At 28.9% G+C, this 26007-nt stretch overlaps 1 protein-coding gene and 2 long non-coding RNA genes across 4 annotated transcripts in view; all 3 read right to left on the reverse strand.

The window, feature by feature from the left end:
* Nucleotides 1–1700: 1700 nt before the first annotated feature.
* The window catches only part of LOC126833349 (uncharacterized), a 62126-nt gene continuing 37819 nt past the window's right edge, over nucleotides 1701–26007 (reverse strand). Inside the window, exon 12 of the mRNA XM_050564624.1 lies at nucleotides 1701–1850. Within this exon, the coding sequence (XP_050420581.1) occupies nucleotides 1847–1850 (4 nt within the window). The 3' untranslated portion in view covers nucleotides 1701–1846. The remainder of the gene's footprint in view (nucleotides 1851–26007) is intronic.
* Nucleotides 2644–6267, reverse strand: LOC126833355 (uncharacterized). Its single transcript, XR_007684939.1, has 4 exons — nucleotides 6255–6267; nucleotides 6035–6085; nucleotides 5835–5864; nucleotides 2644–2730 (listed from the first exon to the last, which is right to left on the reverse strand). It is a non-coding gene; the product is annotated as an uncharacterized LOC126833355 (long non-coding RNA).
* On the reverse strand, nucleotides 6896–24080 carry LOC126833358 (uncharacterized). 2 transcript variants are annotated; one of them, XR_007684940.1, is made up of 4 exons: nucleotides 24021–24080; nucleotides 7192–7258; nucleotides 7026–7055; nucleotides 6896–6958 (listed from the first exon to the last, which is right to left on the reverse strand). It is a non-coding gene; the product is annotated as an uncharacterized LOC126833358 (long non-coding RNA). The 2 variants fall into 2 exon arrangements; XR_007684941.1 differs by lacking the exon at nucleotides 7192–7258 and adding an exon at nucleotides 22194–22260.

A 26007-nucleotide genomic window follows, 5' to 3' on the forward strand; every position in this document is an offset into this window, starting at 1 on the left:
TCATTTTGACTTAACGATGGGATTTTTGATTATTTCGGCTACGTTTAAAAAATTACAGAATATTGTATTTTTAGGTTCAAAAACAACGTGTTAATGTTAAGAGGTATTTTCATAGCAGTTTTAAATTTCTGATATATCTACTTGTATTTTAATGACTTTGGCCTAGCGGTTAGAATTTACCGCTAGTCTAAACACAAAAGTACAAAAATGTAAAAATTCTAATAAAAATATATTAAAGGCGTACTAACAATGCTTGCTATTATGTCGACCGAAAAGGTAAAATCTAAACGTATTATGCAGAGTTGCAATTGTAAATTTTTTAACTTAAAGTGGGATTATTTTGTTCGTTATGTTTACTTATTTACATTACTCTGGTGTAGTTCAAACTTCTGTTATAAACATTTAGTTGCAAAAAACGGTTTTCTGCATTCTCGTAGGTGCAAAGAATGTTTTACCACAAGATATGATTGTAGAAAATATTAAAACATATTATAAAAAATTAAACACAATAAACTAAAATTCCAAAATTATTACAATTTGATTTAAACGGTTAGTTTTTGTACACGATTCGTGTTAGTCCCCCTCCTCCCATGAATACATTTGTGAAATTGATCATAACAAAATTCTCTTTAAAAGTATAGTAAAAATGTATAATTGGGTTTTATTAATATTAGATTTATAATTAGGAAAATAATAAAGTTATGTTCGCAACGAGGAAGGGAACGGAAAGCGCTATTTATTAAGGGACATAAGATAGGCAATACTATTAATGTTTTTAATAAATAAAGATGACTTCCTTAACATACAATTTTTAAAACCATTTATCCTGTATTTCATTTATGTACAAACTTTACACTATTTATCCTGTGGTATCTTTTTTTTTGTGTATTATGTCATGAATCATAAAACGACATTCATTTTTTATTTTATTTTTTATAATAGAGCGTATATGAGAATCACAGCAATTTACATTGTGGTTGTTATGCTTTGTTGTATACTTTTGATACATAGCAGCTATAGCTGGGCTCATATTTGTTGTAATAGCAGTTGTTTTTATCATCGTTAAGGTTACTTCCTTAACATAAAATTTAAAACTATTTATCCTGTATTTCATTTATTTACAAACAGTAAACTATTTATCGATTTTAACTGTATCTTCGTCTTTGTTTGCGTGAGGTTATTCAAATCGCTCTTATTTTCAAAAGGTCCGGAAGCAAACGTTATGGTTTTAAGTCAGAAAATTATTAAGTATTTAAATAAACCCTTAGCCATAAAAATAATACTTTATAGTGTATTTCAATATATTTTCTGTCTTTGGTAGTCAGCAGTCTGTCAAGCAGTCTACGTGCAGTCGTTCCTACATGGCTGTCTATCTTAGTAGTACGAAATTAAAAGTAACCATAACAAATGGTTAGTTTATTTATGTTTTATGAACAGAGTAAATATATTAACTTGGGTACAGTGAATATATTACGCAGAAAAGAATAGATCTTGAGAGAAAGATCTCACATCAGTGGTATGTAATATCTATGCACGTATTTTAATTAATTTTATTCGTATCGGATGTGCCGACGAGTTCATATTGTTTTCGTTAAATTAGGCAGAAAATAGATCATTTTTGTTTTTAAAAATGCTTTAAATCGATCCGTAAAATATGGTAAAAATATTAAGTATTTGTTTAAATCAACTCATAAGCAACATATGTCATTATAATCGTGAACTGTTTATTGTGAATTACATTAAATTGTAAATTAACAATTATAAGTGATAACATTGGTATATAAGTGTATATAAGTGCAAAATGTAAATATTATTTAAATAAAACAAAAAAAGTACATTTTCATTGTCAAAGAGTTACTCGTAGTGGTTCTAGTTTGAGTGGCATCATACCGCCGATGGTGATTTCGTACCATTTCATCCCAAATTTTCTAATTTCCTTGGTTCCTCTACTGTTAGCTATTATACACGAACTACCAGAGGTAACAACATTTCGTGAAAACCATAGAGGGTTATAGTTTTTTGCACTTAGAAAAATCGCAATGAAACGACACGTCGAACGTACACCAGGCAAATTGCTAACTAAAAAATAATAAAACAATCATCTACGTTACTTGAAAATAAAATTACAATAGAAAGTGCATGGCGTCTTTTTGAGCAGCTATTTTTATTATGTGTTAGTAGTGACTAGGTAGTATAAAAAAACAAAAAATGTTTTCTCTAGTTATCACTTATTATGTTAATTGTTCAATATTATCATTAGTTGCATCCTTGATATATTGTTATGAATTAACAACACATAATAAATAGTAGAAGTATTGACGTTAAAACGTAAAATAATTCTATTAATATTATTACAAAAAAATTACATTTTAGTAAAAGAATCTAATCAAGGTCTATAATATACAGATACGATTTGTGTTGTTTGGGTGTTCTGTAATTTGAATACAGTAAAATAACAACTAAATTTGCATGCACAAATGATATAAATACAGTGAAATATGAGATATTTATGTCTCTAAAGTATACGTTGGAATAATAATAATTATTTGTTTTAACTGGTTTTTGTGTACCTAAAATAATGCTCCAGTAATCATAGAATATCATGATTACATTACACTCTTTTTTTACTCTTATATTTACTTATTAACCGGTTCCACATTCGTTTTAAAGCTTCCAGAGTAACAGATCTTCTTTGTTCTGCTAGGTCTACCAAATGGTATGATGCAAAATCTGTGAATTTATTAAATGACCGTGTTCATATATATAGACACGGTGATCCACATATCGTGACCTACTCAATATCTCATAGGGTTTAATAAGACATTCATTTTTTTTTTCACATTGCTTTTTATACAATGTAATCTTAATTTTTCACAATTTTTTTTTATTTTTACCCCCTACCAACTTTGATAGTTTTTTTGAAAGCCACTTTTGAAAGTTATAAGAGTTTATAAGTTATGATTGGAGGGGAAGTGCGGTTTGGAAAATGCGCGCTAATAAAAAAAATAATACACTCCACTTTTCTCTTGCCCTACACTTGAAACATCAATTAATTGAAAAATAGCTATCTGAAACTGGTTATCGCTAGTCAACACTTTTACTTGTTTTACATGTAAAAAACCAGGTCATACATCTACTCACTGTAAATAATTCGCTAAATAAATCTATATACTAAAGAAACCAAAGTAACTCAGAAACTCCCTACAATACTACTTTCTCCCAATCAAATACACCAATCAACTAGACAGCAACCACATAGATCTTGATCAACACACTACTCAGTCATAATCCAGATATTGAAGAAAAACCCCAAAATACGAGCACACTAAATAATCCTTCAGTAAAAACTCTTTCACCCCAACAATCCAAAAGACCACCATCATCATCTAGCACCTCAAGTCACCAACCAAATATAAATACAACCAATATAACACTAATGGCGTCATCCCCTAAAATTCTTCACTAAACCAAAAAATTAAAAAAATTCTTCATTACAAAACTTCTGTCAAAGCATACACGACACATTAAAACTTGCATCGAAGTACTTTGAAAGAGGAAAAACCCAACCAATAAGCTACAATGAATTCAAAAATCTAATACAAGATCTCCAACAATGTACAGACCCAATTAATATCATACACAACTATTGTAATGACACAAAACAAATACTAAAAATTATAGATTATGTATATATAATATATAACAGATCGTAGCCTTAAATTTGCAAAAACGAAATATATCAAAAAAATTAAACCCAATTGAACACACAACCCGTCCATGTAGACTATACTACAGTCCTCACAAATTAAAATAATGAACAACTTAATCCAATGGTTTCATTATTATGGCTCCACGATCTAAGGTATTTCAAAAGACTCATTAATATAAAAATATTAATAACACAAACCAACCCTGTCGTAATAAGTGTCCAAGATACCAGCTTAAACCACTCCAATTCATCCGAACCAACAGGATACACCAGGTCTCACAACATCCGTTCAAACCCCCGGAGAGCTAGCGGGGGAGTATCCGCACTTATTAAGTCTGATATTTACTGTGAAAAATTACAAACTTCATCGTCAATAGAAAATATATCCACTTTAATACACCTCTAACAAAAAATGTGTAATATTTATGCACCAGATTGCTCTCCCCTAAACTTTAAGAACCTTTGAACCTTAATAAGCCCACTTCCACCTCCTTTTATCATCCTAGAAGACTTCAATAGCTGCAACATCATTTGGGGTAGAAAATCTACCTAAACATGAGGTAAAACAGTAGAAAAAATACTCGAAGACGACAATTTATTCTTTCCAACAATGAACCCACACATTATAACGCAGCAAACGGCTCCTTTTCAGTCATAGATTTGACTATAGCCGGGTTTTGCTGAGCTGGGTATTATCTCAGCCTCAATCTAAAATGGAATATGATTAACTCATAAAAGCAGTGGCCAAACAAAAACTAAATATGGAATCTGAACAACCGAAATTTAAAACTATATAGATAATTGCCTAGGAAATATCCCAGTAAGCATCAATCCAGATTATATCAATGAAACTATCAACACACTTACATTATCTTCAATGAAGCCGCTGAAATTTCAGTTAGATATGAAAAACACTTTATCAGACCAAAAACAGTACCTTGGTGGAATAATGTCTGTGCAGTAGCAATAAAAGGACTCCAAGGCAGAAAAAGCCAAAGTTCTGGACCAGATGGTATACCGTTTATTTTCTTACAAAAACGTTTACTGCTCAGCACAACACAAACCCTACTAAACATATATCACACAATCCGGTCATCAGGTAACTTTCCTTCCAGCTGGAAAACAGCTATAACTATTCCAAACCCAAACCAAATAAAGACAAGTCTGAGCCCGAACATTGTCATCCAGTATTATGCACAATGAGTAAAACACTTGGAAAATAGTTGACACTAGAATCAGATGGTTCTTAGAGTCAAACAAACTCTTAGCTAGAGAACACAGTAGTTTTAGAAAACACCGTACGATAAAAGACACCGCTAACTATTACAACGTTTCATAAAAACTCAGTCCAGCTTCCAATAATAGAGACTATTCGCATAAAAACATCAAACTATCCACACTGGAAAATAGACCTTCAATCAAGAGGCAATACAAAATATTATCAATAAACTTTAACAAAACAACCGTCATTAGTGACTATCTCAGTGTTTTGGATACAGTCAAAAACATCAAATCAAACAAATACAATCCTCTATCTTTTCTCAATTAACTCAAATTATCTTACTTTGGGTACCCTCTTATACTAACATCTCACAAAATGAAACAACAGATAAAGCAGCAAAAGAATCATCAATAAAACCACATATACCACTGATTTTTAATGTTCCATACAATGACCTAAAAACACTAATAAACGAGCTATGTGCAAACAAATGACAAAACCATTGGGATAACATAGGAATTAATAAACTGAAATCATGTAAAACATAAAAAAAATGTTACGTAACCCCTCATATTCCGAGAAGAGAATCCGTATGTCTAACAAGACTTCGAATTTGCCACTCAAACCACACTTCACATAGATTCCAACTATTTGGGATCGGTTACCTTTTTCCTAACCCTGCACTCAAAATTATACCCACAACATATACCAGTAGTCCTCATCACATTCTCAATTGCACCCAGCCAAATATGTTCATTTTCATCTCCGATACACTAATTTTTTATTGTATTTTCCATTCTTTTACGGACCGAAGCTACATGATCGACTTTTGGTATAAATACAAATTTATATTCTAAAAAAGTCTTTAAGGCTATTCAAAATTATCAAAAAGTTCGTAATTACTTGGGTCAGGAATATCAGGAAAAGTAACCTCTGTAACAAATATATCAATAGTCAATTTGTTACACAGTCAATAAAAATAATTTTTATACATTAACTATACAGTTACTCTTAAACTATGATTAATTAATACAAAATTTAGTATTCATATGAAATTATTTCTAAAAACAACGTTTCAATTTATGTTTAGATTTTATATTTACGTGTGTGATCACGTATTTGGGATCGTAGCGCGTCCTGGATTTCCTCCAAATCTGTAAATTTACATAAAATAAATTGTAATTATTTATTTCTTGTGATGCAAACCAATATAAATAAATGTATGCATATTGTATTAATATTATGATTAGCCTCTATAATATGTATAGAATAAAATTAATTTGTGTAAACTACTGTAAATATGGTATATAAATTTGTAGTTACTAGTCCAGCTTCTATTATAGATAAAGTCTGAAAATAAAACAAAAACATTGCGTACTCAACGAATATCAAACAACTGTATGGAATTAATTCTATTATATTCTTTAAAAATATTACCAGGTACAGCGAACATATTATTCATATATTCTAAAATTAACATAACATAAATTAATGTTATGTAAATACCTAAAAATGTAATGTATTATAAATACCTAAACTAAAATTAGGATTATCAACAATTTTTTCAATCACATACTCCAATACGTCTGAAATAAAAAAAAATGTTTAAACAAACCCTAAATAAATTTACAAATTATCAGAGTAAACACATGCTTACAACATATATTTTGTATTGACAATTTACCCAACCGCTACTCCCCCTATTAGATTGAGAAGTCACTGCCTAAGGCCAAGTGTACTAAATTATAAAAACCTCTATACTACTATTAAATATAATTATAAATTATTTGATATTTATATATTTAACAAGTCAGACAGTGTTTAGAAAATTGATTCTGTATACCTCGTCCACCTTTCTAAACTGGTTTTAGAAACAATAATTTTTAATTTATAAATAGCTCGACCGTAAGCCAAACATAACAAAACAAAAATGTATTAGTGAATTAGTTTTAAATATATATTACTTTCCACCAAACCAGTTTGTCCGTTATAGACAGTCATTTCATTAGCACAGTGTAAGTGGTAAGCTGTAATGCATAAATAAAAAAAATATTTATAAAAACGTTATTTTTATAAAATAAAAATTCTACTGACTTGTAATGGAGATGGATCTTTTATAATCCGCTGAAAAAAAAAGAAATATTAATTTTTTTTTTAATTATTCTACTACCGTAAGTAGGTAAGTACTGAATAAAAATAATAATGGAAAATACTGAATTTCTGTAATTTGTTATAAACAGCGTGAATACAAAATAGTTACTTAACACATCTGTTGAAACAACTACAATGACACATGATACTATAAACCAAAAGAGTTTCATTTTTATCTGTAAAAAATAATAAATTTAAGGATAGTATTAGCTATTTGAATCTATGTTTTGGTAAAAAAAAAATATAAGTAAACGTCGTTAATTGACACTTAAAAAAATATGAGAAAGTCCTTTAAGTTTTTGAGTAGGACTGAGTAATTGTTTTTACCACACTCTTAAATAAATATATGGTATAATAAACTGTAATTACCACTCATTTTTTAAACATTAATTTGTTAAATTATAACATTTATAATTTTATTTTAACTTTATACATTATTAAAAATTAAAAATTAAAAATTTCGACATAATATTTATTTAAATCGGTGAGTTAGTCGTTTTGCTGCAGAGCATCAGTCGTGTCTTATGAAGTATCTAAGTTTTTAAGAGCATCTACTTAAGTTTCAGAGTATCTTTAAAGTTATTTGTAAATTGTGTACATAACCATTTTGTTTTAAATTGTTTATTTGTGTTAATTCATAATATAGTTAGTCGCGTGACAGCAGAGCATCCGTCTTGTCTAATGAATTACAGTTGTGTTTTCAGAGTATCTAATAAGTTATTTGTAAATTGTTCACATTAAGTTTGAACTTATTATCCATAGGAACGCATCGAAGCGTTCATTTAAAAGCGATTTTAACACTGTCCTGTAACCTTTTCGGCCCCACAGTGCTCCATTCTTTATTTTAAAGCATAGAGGGGACGAGAGATGTCATAGGTCTAGTGTCTACAGAAATTATTATTAATACAAGTGATAAATTGCTTTTGTATAAACGCTTTGATGCTGATTTTTAAACACTACATCTCACTTTAATTCTTACTTTCTGTGTTGGTTTATACCGGAGTTGGTTTGGACTTAACTAGTTTGAAAATACTAACTTCTGATTCGCATTGACGCGTTTATTCGAAAATGATTTTATCACTTTCAGTTGTAATAATTGCTGTAAACCTGTAACCTCCCCGTGCCCACTATGCCCCGACCTCATTGTACTGGCTTTTTAGTTACTTAAATGAAATTAACTCAATCCGCAAAAATAGGAGTTCTGTTAAAATCAACTTTATATAATAAAAATAACGATGAAAATAATTCGTCTATATTTTAAACATGTTAATGTTTAGAAATATTATCATAGCAGTACGTAATATATTTATTTTTTAAAATTTTATTAAAATACGTATTTGTACTATAATGACTATGGTTTAACGATTCAATTTTACCCTATTCTTAACCCGAAAACTAAATCTAATAAAAATATATTAAAGGCATACTTACAATGCTTGTTATTAGGTCGAACGGTACAGCAAAACTAAACGTACTATGCAGAGTTGTCCATGAAAATGTATTAACTTCAAGCAGGATTGTTTTGTTCGGTATGTTTTCTTATTTACATTACTCTGACGTAGTTTGAACTTCTGTTGTTGTGAACATTTAGTTGCAAAAACATGTTTTTGTTAAAATGCCAAGAGTACCTAGCTACAAGAAACGATTGTAGAGCATATTAAAAACCGTTTTACAGAAAACATTACTATATTCTGATATAGACGACAAGTTTTGTTCACGATTCGTATTAGTTGCCCTCCCACCACAAATAATAAATTTTGTTACACTCCAAAAAGCTTTTATATGTTAAACTATTCAGGGGGGAAACCAAATTACTTTGTAATTAAAAAAATGTGCTAAAGAAATGACTTGTTACACATGTATATCTTGTTTTCTAGTTGACTATTAGCTATTGTGTAAACAGAATATTTAACTATAATTAAAAGATTCTAAATGTTTTTTTGAATAACTTAAGGTCCTTGAGTTTTATCATAAACTATTTTAAGTATAGTATATTAATACTACTTGTACTTTACATTTTAGCTTAAATTTCTGTGTTTTACAAAGCAAAATCTACATAAAAAATAACAAATTATATGATTTGTTCTTTATCAAAAATAAGGTTGTTTTTTGAAAGGTATTCTGTTTTGTTAACAAAATAAAAATACTAAAAAAACTATAACTATATACTGGATCTGGGGCCCACGAATTTCTGGCTAGAATTTATCATATAGATTATATTATGCCTGTTGTATACACCTATCTACCAATAAAGACAATATTCACCGACTAAGTAATATTGTATATTATTATCTAATCTATTCAAACTATTGGTTTTTACTATAACTAGTATATCATGTGTTCTTCGTAGCGCTATTGTGGTTTATTTTAATACGTAGGGTTTACCACCATTACCAAGCCTTCGTATGGTGTTTTTAAGTATACATGTTTTGCCAAACTATCTACACAATTGTCATGAACAAATAAAGAAACAAAAAAAAAAACAGGGTGAAACGCATATACTACCTACCAAAGCTACGTATGTGAGCTACAAGAAAAAAATGGTTTAAAATGTTTTAATACAATTGAGCTAATTTTAAAGAAATACCATATAATATTGTGTTGAGTTTAGCTGTAAAATTCCTTCTGATATTTATTTCATTTTAAATTTGTATAAAATCCGTTTTAAAGTAAAATGTTCAATTGTTTATTGTTTGTTAATATATTTTTTTATGATACATAGGCCATAGCTGTTTAAAAAAATGGTTTACGATTTTCGAAGATCTTGTTATTGTAATAGGATCGCAGCACATGTTCTTTTATTATTTATTTTCAGACTTAAATACTACTACTATACTACACATAAAAAAGTGACCAAATTAAAAAAAAATCTACTCTTTCTAGGAATTTTGAATTAATGAATTAATAAATAATTTACCTCTAGTAAAAACGACCATAGTAATCAAAATAGTTGAGAGTTGTTTGTAAAATTAAGATATTTTCCTTACTTTTTTACCCTTCTGTAAATGTTTAGATCTTTTAGCTTCGATGCAAAGCGAGAAGGTATTGGTTTTACTCTGATGTGTGTTTTTTTTTTATCTGTATACGCTGTAACTTTTTTAATACTGGACCAACTCCTTCGAGTAACAACTCTATAAATCGCAAATTTCATCTAGTTGGTACTTTGGGGTGGTAAAAGTTGAAAAAGTTTAATTCTTCACAGACGAAAGTTGAAAAACAAAAAAAAAACCGTACGAGTTTTTAAGTTAGAACTTTACTGGCTATAATTTCGAGAAAAAGAGTCGGATCGAGTTGAAATGTATAAGAAATAAATATTTGGTATGCCCGCACACGTCAGTTGTGTCAAACTTAAACTATACCCATTTCCCACCCCCCTAGGAGGAACACAAGTTTTTTTGTTTTTCGGGGTTTTTAGCCGTAATTTTAAAACTTTGAAAGTGATTTTATCCGAGAGGACTAGTACAGTAGAGTATTGGCTTAATGTAATCAAAGCAATGAGGAAACGGTGAGGTCACAGGTCTACAAGAATTATTATAAATAAAAGTGATAAAATTCAATAAAATCGCCTTTAAAGAAACGCTTTGATGCTCATTTGTAAATACAGAACCTTAATTTAAACTTTCTTACTTTGCTGGTTATACTGCGCTTGGTTTGCACATTAAATTAATATTTATGTATTATATACTTCCATTAAAGCAATCTCACACAAACTATTTATACTTCATAGGTTATATTATTTCAAAGCTGTATTAAACTTCTATTTTACTAGATTGACAATGTACAAAAGAAAATGCAACTAAAAAAAACCTTTTCATAGATCCTTAAAATGTAAAAGGTGGGATAGTGAAAAGGATTTTCCCATTTTAATACATTAGAAAAACGCCGTTTTGCTGCCCCATCCTGTATATTAACTTCTTGTTATTTTCTAAAGAAAAATTGATTTTCTTACATTTAAATTAAAATAAATCGTATACTGGTACTGTGATGGAGAAAATAATAAATTTTACCTACATATATTACTTATTAGTTAAATATTACTAACGTGTGTAGCCATTAGCGGTCGGCTGTTGCCTGTTATTTAACAATAACCTTTTATGGAGATTTTAAAAATTGTGTTTTTTAATAATAGTATAGGAGCAGTAACATGATGTTAAATGTTCACGAGATTTGATCTAGTCATAAAATAAAGTACTATCATTCATGACTTTTAAATACTATTAAAATATATCTTAACTTGAACACAGTTATAAAATAATTAAATATTTTATACAAAATTAGAGCTACAAAATTATAAACTTAAAAATTAAAACTAGCACGAAGCAGATTACATTTCTTATATAAATAAATTTAAACAATCAAGCGTGAATCTCTTTAAATGAATAACAGTATAACAATATGCAAAACAATAGTTTTCCTTTAAAAAAATTGTGTAATAAAAAATACATTTTGGGACGGTATACTGCATAAAAACCAACACTTAATCTGAATCCAAAAACAACAGTCCTCTCATAATTTGCAGGTAGTTGGACCTTATATACTCATAGTTGACCTTCGGTAAGGTAATATAACGCAGGCCATAAAATAACGAGATAACGACAGTGGTTTTATTGTATCAGAATCATTAAGTGTCTTAATAAGTACATGGATAGGTTTTTTCCCCAATAAATCTTGTGTATACTATAATCAGTTACAAGATTAAGTCGTCTGTGATATCATGTAATAAATACAATATTATGATAACGACCATGGGCCCTAACCTAATCTAACACGGATAGACGTTACCAAAAAAAATTGAATTTGTGTAAACTTAAAGTCAAAAGTGGTAATTGAGCACAAAACTTAATAGTATCATTCTGCATAGATATACATAAAATTGTTTTAATGATTTGATCAATTTTTTTTAAAGATTTTAGGTGTTTTTGTTAAAATATACGCAATCTGCGAAAACACAGTTTTCCGGCAATTAAAAAAAAACTGTAGTGCCGAATTTTTCACCCGTTTAATATGTTATGGATACATATGAGTTCCGACTACTGGCAAATTTTCAACCTAAAAGTTTTAAAATTACGGCTAAAAACCCCGAAAAACAAAAAAATTGTACCCCCCCTAGGAGGGTGGGAAATGGGTATAGTTTGTACAAGATTAAGTCGTCTGTGATATCATGTAATAAATACAATATTATGATAATGACCATAGGCCCTAACCTAACTTAACAAGGTTAGACGTTACCAACTGACAGTTTTTATTGTCTGTTCGTTTCTCACCTCTGGTACACCGGGTTTTAAGTTAAAAAAAAAAAAAAAAATTGAGTTTGTGTAAACTTAAAGTCAAAAGTGGTACTTGTGCACAAAACTTAATTATATCGTTCTGCATAGATATACATCAAATTGTTTTAATGATTTGATAAATTTTTTTTTAAAGATTTTAGGTGTTTTTGTTAAAAAACTAAAAAAAAAAATAAACTGGAGCCCCCTAGGGGCCGGGAAATGAGTTTAATTTAAATTTGATACAACTGACGTGTGCGGGCATACCAAATAAATATAAAGTCCAACTTAAAAACGCGTATGGTTTTTTTTAACTGTAAAAAAATAGTTTTTTTTCACGATTCGTGTTAGTCCCCCCCTTCCCATAAATATTTGTGAAATTGATCATAAACAAAATCTCTTTAAAATTATAGTAAAAATGTATAATAGGGTTTATTGATATTAGATTTAAAATTAGAAAGATAATAAAGTTGATTTTGATACTTGATTGGCATAGCAACGGCCACCGACGGCTGGCTATAAACTTAGCAACCGTGAATAGGGTTGTTATTTCGGAGGAGGAGACATCTTTTGAGCAATCCGTCACCGAGAATCGATAGAGGCGGTAGGGTTACCTACTTAGAATGGTTTTGGGAACCTAGGACTACTCTTAGACCAATTTATCTACGAAAATTGGCTATGTTCTAGTTTCCCTACCAAAAAAGTCAGCCCTTTAATGTAGTGAGGTTATGTTAAGTAGTCAAAGTAATCATATCTCCATTGTGGCCAAATATACTATTTCTTTGGATCATTACCTCACTTCACTTCTACTTTTATGAGCAACACTTCTCTTTTATTGTATTCCTTAACACTTACAATGTAATATCATTATTAAATGTTCTCACTTTGTTACCGAGTTACGTGGTAGATGGGAAAGAGGAACTCAGAACAAAATAAAAAGGTTCAGATTCCCTCTCAAAAAAATCAGCCAATTCAAGTAGTGAAATCTACGTTGCGGTCAAGTGCAATTAGCGCCTAGCGCTACTAGTCGGTCTGTGGTTGTAGGGGACCCCCTTTGGGGGGAACCACAAAAGCCAAGGTACGCCCAATGCGGTCAAGTCTGTTTTATGCCTCATTTAGAAAGGTCATTTAAAATGCGTTAGGATATTTATAATTAAAAGACGATTTTGTTGTCCTTTTTGTTTTAAATTACCGCACACTCATCCTTTTTGCTAAGAAACCCATAATTGTTTTTTAGTAGAACGTTGCAATCACACTGTAGATAAATTATCTACATCGGAGTCACTATAATAAATTTAATTGCTATGAGCACGTCTATTAATATTAAATGTTTTGAACAAATTATTGTATTTTATTAATTACTTCTCATACTGTGAACAACGTTTTTTTATGAAAAAAATAATATCTAAACAAATTACTAAGCAAAAAAACTTATTGTACCGTTTTTAGTGAACCGTGATAATAGTTTGTGCATAACAAATGGTTAGTTTATTTATGTTTTATGAACAGAGTAAATATATTAACATGGGTACAGTGAATATATTACGCAGAAAAGAATAGATCTTGAGAGAAAGATCTCACATCAGTGGTATGTAATATCTATGCACGTATTTTAATTAATTTTATTCGTATCGGATGTGCCGACGAGTTCATATTGTTGTCGTTAAATTAGGCAGAAAATAGTTCATTTTTGTTTTTAAAAATGCTTTAAATCGATCCGTAAAATATGGTAAAAATCTAGTCGGAGTTGTACCAAACCGTCGTTGGTGACTTCGTTCCATCTGTCCCTAAATTTTCAAGTAACGTAGATGATTGTTTTATTATTTTTTAGTTAGAAATTTGCATGGTGTACATTCGACGTGTCGTTTCATTGCGGTTTTCCTAAGTGCAAACAACTTTACCCCTCTATTGATATCACGAAATGTTGTTACCTCTGGTAGTTCATGTACAATAACTAATAATCTAGGAACCAAGGAATTTAGAAAAATTGGGTTGTTCCCAATCATCTACGTTACTTGAAAATAAAATTACAATAGAAAGTGCATGGCGTCTTTTTGAGGAGCTATTTTTATTATTTGTTAGTAGTGACTAGGTAGTATATAAAAAAAAAAGTTTTCTCTAGTTATCACTTATTATGTTAATCGTTCAATATTATCATGAGATGCATCCTTGATATATTGTTATGAAATAACAACACATAATAAATAGTAGAAGTATTGACGTTAAAACGTAAAATAATTCTATTAATATTATTACAAAAAAATACATTACATTTTAGTAAAAGAATCTAATTAAGGTCTATAATATACAGATACGAATTGTGTTGTTTGGGTGTTCTGTAATTTGAATACAGTAAAAAAAACAACTAAATTTGCATGTAAAAATGATATAAATACAGTGAATAATGAGATATTTATGTCTCTTAAGTATACGTTGGAATAATAATAGTTATTTGTTTTAACTAATTCCAGAAGTATTATTTTAACTTCTGGAATTTTTCCACATGTGCTTAGGGAAACTACTATAATTCCACTTTATAAACAGGGGAATAAAAATATGTGTGCTAATTATCGTCCGATATCTCTGACTTATACTTTATCCAAAGTACTGGAAAAATGCATAAAAATAAGATTGTATGAGTTTCTAGAAAAATCATGTATTTTTTCTGAAAGACAATTTGGTTTTAGAAATAATAAAGGTGCTTCTAAAGCGTTACGACATGTAATAAGTTCTATTTACAAAAAACTTGATGAGGGTGACTTAGTACTTGGAATTTTTTTAGATGTAAAAAAGGCCTTTGATTCAGTAGACCATAATTTGTTAATAAAAAAATTAGACACATATGGCATTCGGGGAGTAGCAAATAATCTTATCAAAAGTTTTCTAACAAATCGTACACAGCGAGTTAAAGTAAATAATACCCATAGCAATTTTAATACTTTAAATTACGGTGTCCCACAAGGAACTGTTCTTGGTCCTTTACTTTTCATTGTTTATATAAATGATCTACTTGAAATGAAATGTGAAGGCTCAATATTTTGTTTTGCTGATGATACCACAATATTAATAAATGATTTAAATAAAACAAACCTAGTAACTAAAGCAACCCAAATTATGTCTGACGTTAATAAATGGTTTAATTCAAATTCTCTCGAAATTAATTACATTAAAACTTGTTGTGTTCCTTTCTCGATTTCAAATATTAAAAAATTTCAAATAAATTTTGATATAAAAGTACATGACTTTAAATGTCTAAAAATGAAAACTTTAAATTGTAATTGTATTCATATCAAATCTGTTGATTCTGTAAAATACCTTGGTGTGACTATTGATCGATATTTAAAATGGGATATTCACATTGGATCTACTATTAAAAAAGTTAGAAGCATGTTCTATATTTTTAAAACTTTAAACAATATTTTATCGAACAACACCATGAGAATGATTTATTGTGCAATTGCTCAGTCAGTTTTCTCTTATGGAATTGCTGCTTGGGGAGGAGCTTATGATGCGCATTTAAAAAAATTTATAACAACGATAAATTCCTTACTCAGGATAGCTTTCAAAAAACCTTACTATACAAGTATAAATATAATATTTAATTCTTACAATGTACTTAATCTCTAACAACTACATGCAAAAGAAATTTTATGTAATTTGTATTACTCCAACCATAAAGATTTTAATTTTAATCATGCATATAGTACACGTCAAATTGTTAAAAATGTTTTTAGAATTTTTAAATGTAATAGTGAATTTGGCTAACGAAATCCGTATTATATAGGTTTGAAACTCTGTAATTCTTTGTCTATTGATATAAATAGTTTCCATAGTTTTAAGTTATATAAAAAATATGTCATCTATAAATTACGAGTGTCAGAATTTTGAAATTTGTGTGTTAAACACGCTAACTTACTTGTAATTATTACAATCAAATTATTTTGTTTTTTTATTTGTTCTTTTAATATTGGTATATTATACTGTTAATTCTCATTTGTAAATTATCTAAATATTGAAAATATAAAAATTAAAAAATTTAAGATATAAGATATGAACTCTTGTCTCCTCCACAAGCATCAGACTTTTGGAGACAAACTTTTTCCTTTATTACTCATATATTGTAAATTATGTATATTCTGTTGGAAATAATAAACAAATACTCCAGTGTTTCCATATAAAAATATTAAGTATTTGTTTAAATCAACTCATAAGCAACATATGTCATTATAATCGTGAACGGTTTAATGAGAATTACATTAAATTGTAAATTAACAATTATAAGTGATAACATTGGTATATAAGTGTATATAAGTGCAAAATGTAAATATTATTTAAATAAAACAAAAAAAGTACATTTTCATTGACAATGAGTTACAACTGGTTCTTCTAGTCGAAGTGGTATAATACCGCCGTTGGTAATTTCTTTCCATATGGTCCCATATTTTCTAAATTCCCTGGTTCCTCGACTATTAGTTATTCTACACGAACTACCAAGGGTAACAATATTTCGTGATATCAATAGAGGGGTATAGTTTTTTGTACTTAGGAAAATCGCAATGAAACGGCACGTCGAACGTAGACCAGGCAAATTGTTAACTAAAAAATAATAAAACAATCATCTACGTTACTTGAAAATAAAATTACAATAGAAAGTGCATGGCGTCTTTTTGAGCAGCTATTTTTATTATGTGTTAGTAGTGACTAGGTAGTATAAAAAAACAAAAAATGTTTTCTCTAGTTATCACTTATTATGTTAATCGTTCAATATTATCATTAGTTGCATCCTTGATATATTGTTATGAAATAACAACACATAATAAATAGTAGAAGTATTGACGTTAAAACGTAAAATAATTCTATTAATATTATTACAAAAAAATTACATTTTAGTAAAAGAATCTAATCAAGGTCTATAATATACAGATACGATTTGTGTTGTTTGGGTGTTCTGGAATTTGAATACAGTAAAAAAACAACTAAATTTGCATGCAAAAATGATATAAATACAGTGAAATATGAGATATTTATGTCTCAAAAGAATTTAAGGTAAGGGTTCTGGGCTCATTCTAACTGTTCTGTTATCATAGTATATCATGATTACAATACACTCTTTATTTATCTTCTTATTATTTTTATTTCTATTTACTCTACATTAATATTTACTTATTGACCGGTTCCAAATTCGTTTTAAAGGTTCCAGAGTAACAGATCTTCTTTGTTCGGCTAAATCTACCAAATGATATGATACAAAATCTGTAAATTTATTAAATGACTGTTTTCATATATATAGAGGGTGATTCACTTATCGTAAACCACTCAATATCTCATAGGGTTTAATAAGAAATTAAAGTTTTTCATATTGTTTTTATACAATGTGATCTCAATTTTTCACAATTTCTTTTTTTTTTACCTCCCTTCCAACTTAGTTTTTTCAATAGCAACTTTTGAAACTTAAATGATATTGTACATATTTGATTAACTTTTTAAATCGAGAATAATGTACTAACAATTTTGACTGGTCGATAACCAGTTTCGGACAACTATTTTTAAGGTTATTAGAGTTTAAAAGTTATGATTGGAGGGGAAGTGCGGTTGAGAAACTTGAAACATCAATTAATTGAAAAATAGCTATCTGAAACTGGTTATCGCTAGTCAACACTTTTACTTGTTTTACATGTAAAAAACCAGGTCATACATCTACTCACTGTAAATAATTCGCTAAATAAATCTATATACTAACGAAACCAAAGTAACTCAGAAACTCCCTAGAATACTACTTTCTCCCAATCAAATACACCAATCAACTAGACAGCAACCACATAGATCTTGATCAGCACACTACTCAGTCATAATCCAGATATTGAAAAAAAACCCCAAAATACGAGCACACTAAATAATCCTTCAGTAGAAACTCTTTCACCCCAACAATCCAAAAGACCACCATCATCATCTAGCACCTCAAGTCACCAACCAAATATAAATACAACCAATATAACACTAATGGCGTCATCCCCTAAAATTCTTCACTAAACCAAAAAATTAAAAAAAATTCTTCATTACAAAACTTCTGTCAAAGTATACACGACACATTAAAACTTGCATCGAAGTACTTTGAAAGAGGAAAAACCCAACCAATAAGCTACAATGAATTCAAAAATCTAATACAAGATCTCCAACAATGTACAGACCCAATAAATATCATACACAACTATTGTAATGACACAAAAACTAAAAATTATAGTTTATGTATATATAATATATAACAAATCGTAGCCTTAAATTTGCAAAAACGAAACCTATGAAAAAATTAAACCCAATTGAACACACAACCCGTCCATGTAGACTATACTACAGTCCTCACAAATAAAAATAATGAACAACTTAATCCAATGGTTTCATTATTATGGTTCCGCGATCTAAGGTATTTCAAAATACTCATTAATATAAAAATATTAATAACACAAACCAACCCTGTCGTAAAAATTGTCCAAGATACCAGCTTAAACCACTCCAATTCATCTGAACCAACAGGATACATCAGGTCTCACAACATCCGTTCAAACCCCCGGAGAGCTAGCGGGGGAGTATCCGCACTTATTTAGTCTGATATCTGCAGTGAAAAATTACAAACTTCATCGTCAATAGAAAATATATCCACTTTAATACACCTCTAACAAAAAATGTGTAATATTTATGCACCAGATAGCTCTCCCCTAAACTTTAAGAACCTTTGAACCTTAATAAGCCCACTTCCACCTCCTTTCATCATCCTAGAAGACTTCAATAGCTGCAACATCATTTGGGGTAGAAAATCTACCTAAACATGAGGTAAAACAGTAGAAAAAATACTCAAAGACGACAATTTATTCTTCCCAACAATGAACCCACACATTATAACGCAGCAAACGGCTCCTTTTCAGTCGAAGATCTGACTATAGCCAATACCCAGCTCAGCCTCAATATAGAATGGAATATCATTAACTCATAATAGCAGTGGCGAAACAACAACTAAAAATGGTATCTGAACCAACCCTAATTGGAACCTATAGAGTCAATTGCCTAGGAAATATCCCAATAAACATCAATCCAGATTATATCAATGAAACTATCAACAAACTTACAACGTCTTCAATGAAACCGCTGAAATTTCAACTAGATAAAAAACACTTTATCAGACCAAAAACAGTACCGTGGTGGAATAATGTCTGTGCAGTAGCAATAAAAGACTACAAGTAAGCTTTAATTTGATACCGAAAAAACATATACAATGCAAGACAACATAAAATTAAAACAAACCTAGGCATAATCCAGGCAAGTAACAAAACCAAATCATGGCATGACCTTATATCTACCTTAAATACAAATTCGACCTTAGGGGAAATATGGAAAAACATCTACTCAACAATGCAAGAACTATATAAAACACTCCAAGGCAGAAAAATCCAAAGTTCTGGACCAGATGGTATACCATTTATTATCTTACAAAAACTTTCACTGCTCAGCACACAAACCCTACTAAACATGTAAAACACAATCCGGTCATCAGGTAACTTTTCTTCCAGCGGGAAAACCGCTATAATTATTCCTATACCCAAACTAAATAAAGACAAGTCTGAGCCCGAACATCGTCATCCAGTATTGTGCACAATGAGTAAAACACTTGGAAAAATAGTTGACACTAGAATCAGATGGTTCTTAGAGTCAAACAAACTCTAAGCTATAGAACACAGTAGTTTTAGAAAACACCGTACAATAAAAGACACCGCTAACTACTACAACGTTTCATAAAAAATCAGTCCAGCTTCCAATAATAGAGACTATTCGCATAAAAACATCAAACTATCCACACTGGAAAATAGACCAATCAAGAGGCAATACAAAATTAACAGAGTTTAAAAAACCAAATACAGATCAGGAAACTTCTCTAAACAAGGTTTAGAACATCATTCAAACCTAATTTCTTGAAATCAACAGATCTATACTGATGCATCACAATCCGAAACCGGAGTAAGAATAGCCATATACAGAACACTAAAAAAATACATATACACCATTATTGTAAATATCTAAAAATCATGTAAACATATGCAAACGGCTAATGACTAATGCTGAAGCCTACTCCATAAAAAAAAATAAAAAAATATAACAGTTTATAATATCTATTTATATGTATAGAATAACTTTTTCTTCTCCTCCTTCACATAGATTCCAACTATTTGGGATCGGTTACCTTTTTCCTAAACCTGCACTCAAAATTATACCAACAAAATACACCAGTAGTCCTCATCACATTCTCAATTGCACCCAGCCAAATTTGTTCGTTTGTCCTCTTCCTCTCTTTCCTCCTACGTTCATTTTCATCTACAATACACTAATTTATTATTGTATTTTCCTATCTCTTACGGACCGAAGCTACATGATCGACTTTTGATATAAATACAAATTTATATTCTAAAAAAGTCTTTAAGGCTAATAACAATTATCAAAAAGTTCGTAATTACTTGGGTCAGGATCATCAGGAAAAGTAAACTCTGTAACAAATATATCAATAGTCAATTTGTTACACAGTCAATAAAAATAATTTTTATACATTAACTATACAGTTACTCTTAAACTATGATTAATTAATACAAAATTTAGTATTCATATAAAATTATTTCTAAACACAACGTTTCAATTTATGTTTAAATTTTATATTTACGTATGTAAATACGTAATTTGGATCGTAACGCCTCCTGGATTTCCTCGAGATCTGTAAATTTACATAAAATAAATTGTAATTATTTATATCTTGTGATGCATATTGTATTAATATTATGATTATCCTCTATAATGTGTATAGAATAAAATTAATTTGTGTAAACTACTGTAAATATGGTATATAAATTTGTAGTTACTAGTCCAGCTTCTTTTAAAGATAAAGTCTGAAAATAAAACAAAAACATTGCGTACTCAACGAATATCAAACAACTGTATGGAATTAATTCTATTATATTCTTTAAAAATATTACCAGGTACAGCGAACATATTATTCATATATTCTAAAATGAACATAACATAAATTAATGTTATGTAAATACCTAAAAATGTAATGTATTATAAATACCTAAACTAAAATTAGGATTATCAACAATTTTTTCAATCACATACTCCAATGCGTCTGAAATAAAAAAAAATGTTTAAACAAACCCTAAATAAATTTACAAATTATCAGAGTAAACACATGCTTACAACATATATTTTGTATTGACAATTTACCCAACCGCTACTCCCCCTATAAGATTGAGTAGTCACTGCCTAAGGCCAAGTGTACTAAATTATAAAAACCTCTATACTACTATTAAATATAATTATAAATTATTTGATATTTATATATTTAACAAGTCAGACAGTGTTAAAAAAATTGATTCTGTATACCTCGTCCACCTTTCTAAACTGTTTATAGAAACAATAATTTTTAATTTATAAATAGCTCGACCGTCAGCCAAACATAACAAAACAAAAATGTATTAGTGAATTAGTTTTAAATATATATTACTTTCCACCAAACCAGTTTGTCTGTTAATGACAGTCATTTCATTAGCACGCTGTAAGTGGTAAGCTGTAATGCATAAATAAAAAAAATATTTATAAAAACGTTATTTTTATAAAATTAAAATTCTACTGACTTGTAATGGAGACGGATCTTTTATAATCCGCTGAAAAAAAAAGAAATATTAATTTTTTTTTTTAATTATTCTACTACCGTAAGTAGGTAAGTACTGAATAAAAATAATAATGGAAAATACTGAATTTCTGTAATTTGTTATCTAAATTAAATACATAAGCGTGAAAACAAAATAGTTACTTAACACATCTGTTGAAACAACTACAATGACACATGATACTATAAACCAAAAGAGTTTCATTTTTATCTGTAAAAAATAATAAATTTAAGGATAGTATTAGCTATTTGAATCTATGTTTTGGTAAAAAAAAAAATATAAGTAAACGTCGTTAATTGACACTTAAAGAAATATGAGTAAGTCCTTTAAGTTTTTGAGTAGGACTGAGTAATTGTTTTTACCACACTCTTAAATAAATATATGGTACAATAAACTGTAATTACCACTCATTTTTTAAACATTAATTTGTTAAATTATAACTTTTTTAATTTTATTTTAACTTTATACATTATTAAAAATTAAAAAATTTTGACATAATATTTATTTAAATCGGTGAGTTAGTCGTTTTGCTGCAGATCATCAGTCGTGTCTTATGAAGTATCTAAGTTTTTCAGAGCATCTACTTAAGTTTCAGAGTATCATTAAAGTTATTTGTAAATTGTGTACATAACCATTTTGTTTTAAATTGTTTATTTGTGTTAACTCATAATATAGTTAGTCGTGTGACAGCAGAGCATCCGTCTTGTCTAATGAATTACCGTTGTGTTTTTCAGAGTATCTAATAAGTTTTTTGTAAATTGTTCACATTAACTATTCTTTTTTGTTTAAAATTGTTTATTTGTGTTGTTTTATAATACAAATTAGAAAATCAGTCGTAAGTTTGCGTTAAAATTACTGACTTAAACCTAAATCTCTTCCTCAAACCGTGACTCACGTTACATCTACATGTAAACTACGCATTAAAAAAACTGATATTAAACTTTGCCTAAATTATTTGCAGTGTTGCATCATTTGAAAAAAACTTTATCTCAATATTCATCACATTATTCAAGTACATTTATTCAAAGAATTTAAAAAAATATTTATTTGAAAAATGTCGAATAAAAATGTATTCTACATCTAATATATTCTAAATTTAAAAAACATATAAAACCTTTTATTATAGGAAGACAATTTTTTATTCGCATAACTTTATATTCAAGAACATTGTGTTTCTAAATATATTTTGCAGTGTAGGAACCTTTGTTAGTTTACATGGGTGGCTAACAGGTGGTTTCTTTTTTTCTGCATGGCTATATATTTTCATTGCAGTGACGAAAACATTTTTTTTTTTGTTTTGCATAAAATAATTTCTTTATACTGTACTTGGTTTACACTATACAAGTATGAACTTACTATCCATAGAAACGCATCGAAGCGTTCATTTAAAAGCGATTTTAACACTTAAACATAGGTCTAGTGTCTACAGAAATTATTATTAATACAACTGTTAAATTACTTTTGTATAAACGCTTTGATGCTGATTTTTAAACACTACATCTCACTTTAATTCTTACTTTCTGTGTTGGTTTATACCGGATTTGGTTTGGACTTAACTGGTTTGAAAATACTAACTTCTGATTCGCATTGAAGCGTTTATTCGAAAATTATTTTATTACTTTCAGTTGTAATAATTGCTGTGAACCTGTGACCTCCCCGTGCCCACTATGCCCCGACCTCATTGTACTGGCTTTTTGGTTACTTAAATGAAATTAACTCAATCCGCAAAAATAGGAGTTCTGTTAAAATCAACTTTATATAATAAAAATAACGATGAAAATAATTCGTCTATATTTTAAACATGTTAATGTTTAGAAATATTTTTATAGCAGTACGTAATATATTTATTTTTTAAAATTTTATTAAAATACCTATTTGTACTATAATGACTATGGTTTAACGATTCAATTTTACACCTATTCTTAACCCGAAAACTAAATCTAATAAAAAGATATTAAAGGCATACTTACAATGCTTGTTATTAGGTCGAACGGTACAGAAAAACTAAACGTACTATGCAGAGTTGTCCATGAAAATGTATTAACTTCAAGCAGGATTGTTTTGTTCGGTATGTTTTCTTATTTACATTACTCTGACGTAGTTTGAACTTCTGTTGTTGTGAACATTTAGTTGCAAAAACATGTTTTTGTTAAAATGCCAAGAGTACCTAGCTACAAGAAACGATTGTAGAGCATATTAAAAACCGTTTTACAGAAAACATTACTATATTCTGATATAGACGACAAGTTTTGTTCACGATTCGTATTAGTTGCCCTCCCACCACAAATAATAAATTTTGTTACACTCCAAAAAGCTTTTATATGTTAAACTATTCAGGGGGGAAACCAAATTACTTTGTAATTAAAAATATGTGCTAAAGAAATGACTTGTTACACATGTATATCTTGTTTTCTAGTTGACTATTAGCTATTGTGTAAACAGAATATTTAACTATAATTAAAAGATTCTAAATGTTTTTTTGAATAACTTAAGGTCCTTGAGTTTTATCATAAACTATTTTAAGTATAGTATATTAATACTACTTGTATTTTACATATTAGCTTAAATTTCTGTGTTTTAAAAAGCAAAATCTACATAAAAAATAACAAATTATATGATTTGTTCTTTATCAAAAATAAGGTTGTTTTTTGAAAGGTATTCTGTTTTGTTAACAAAATGAAAATACTAAAAAAACTATAACTATATACTGGATCTGGGGCCCACGAATTTCTGGCTAGAATTTATCATATAGATTATATTATGCCTGTTGTATACACCTATCTACTATGGTCAACTATGAGTATATAAGTTCCAACTACCTGCAAATTATGAAGAGGACTGTTGTTTTTGGGATTCAGATTAAGTGTTAGTTTTTATGCAGTATACCGCCCCAAAATGTATTTTTTATTACACAATTTTTTTAAAGGAAAACTATTGTTTTGCATATTGTTATACTGTTATTCATTTAAAGAGATTCACGCTTGATTGTTTAAATTATCTTATATAATATATGTAATCTGCTTCGTGCTAGTTTTAATTTTTCAGTTGATAATTTTGTAGCTCTATTTTTGTACAAAATATTTCATTATTTTATTATTGTGTTCAAGTTAAGATATATTTTAATAGTATTTAAAAGTCATGAATGATAGTACTTTATTTTATGACTAGATCAAACATCGTGAACATTTTACATCATGATACTGCTTCTATACTATTATTAAAATCTCCATAAAAGATTGTTGTTAAATAACAGGCAACAGCCGACCGCTAGTGGCTGTATACGTTAGTAATATTTAATTAATAAGTAATATATGTAGGTAAAATGTATTATTTTTTTCATCACAGTCGATGAAGTATAAATGGTTTGTGTGAGATTGCTCTAATGGAAGTATATAATACATAAATATTAATTTTATTGAGAATAAGCAATTATAATTTAAACTATGGAGTACAAACGATTGAAACATGAATCGTCGACTATTCCAACAAAATATAACAAGACATTGTATATGTGTTATTTGGTCCACTATGTTTTTGCAAAAAAAAAAAACCAGTACAGTGCAAACCAAGCGCAGTATAACCAGCAAAGTAAGAAAGTTTTAAATTAAGGTTCTGTATTTACAAATGAGCATCAAAGCGTTAATTTGAAAGTGATTTTATCCGAGAGGACTAGTACAGTAGAGTATTGGCATAATGCAATGAGGAAACGGTGAGGTCACAGGTCTACATGAATTATTATAAATAAAAGTGATAAAATTGAATAAAATCGCTTTTAAATAAACTCTTTGATGCTCATTTGTAAATACAGAACCTTAATTTAAAACTTTCTAACTTTGCTGGTTTATACTGTGCTTGGTTTGGACTGTACTGGCTTGAAAATACTAACTACATTTGCATCGAAGCGTTTTTTCGAAAGTGATTTTATCACTTTCAGATTTAAAAATTCCTGTAAACCTG

Source organism: Adelges cooleyi, unplaced genomic scaffold, assembly GCF_023614345.1.
Source record: "Adelges cooleyi isolate 19-005CV unplaced genomic scaffold, UGA_ACOO_1.1 ACOO_flye_CR_arks_rails_tigmint_CR_PRNA_1, whole genome shotgun sequence".
NCBI classification, from domain to species: Eukaryota; Metazoa; Arthropoda; class Insecta; order Hemiptera; family Adelgidae; genus Adelges; species Adelges cooleyi.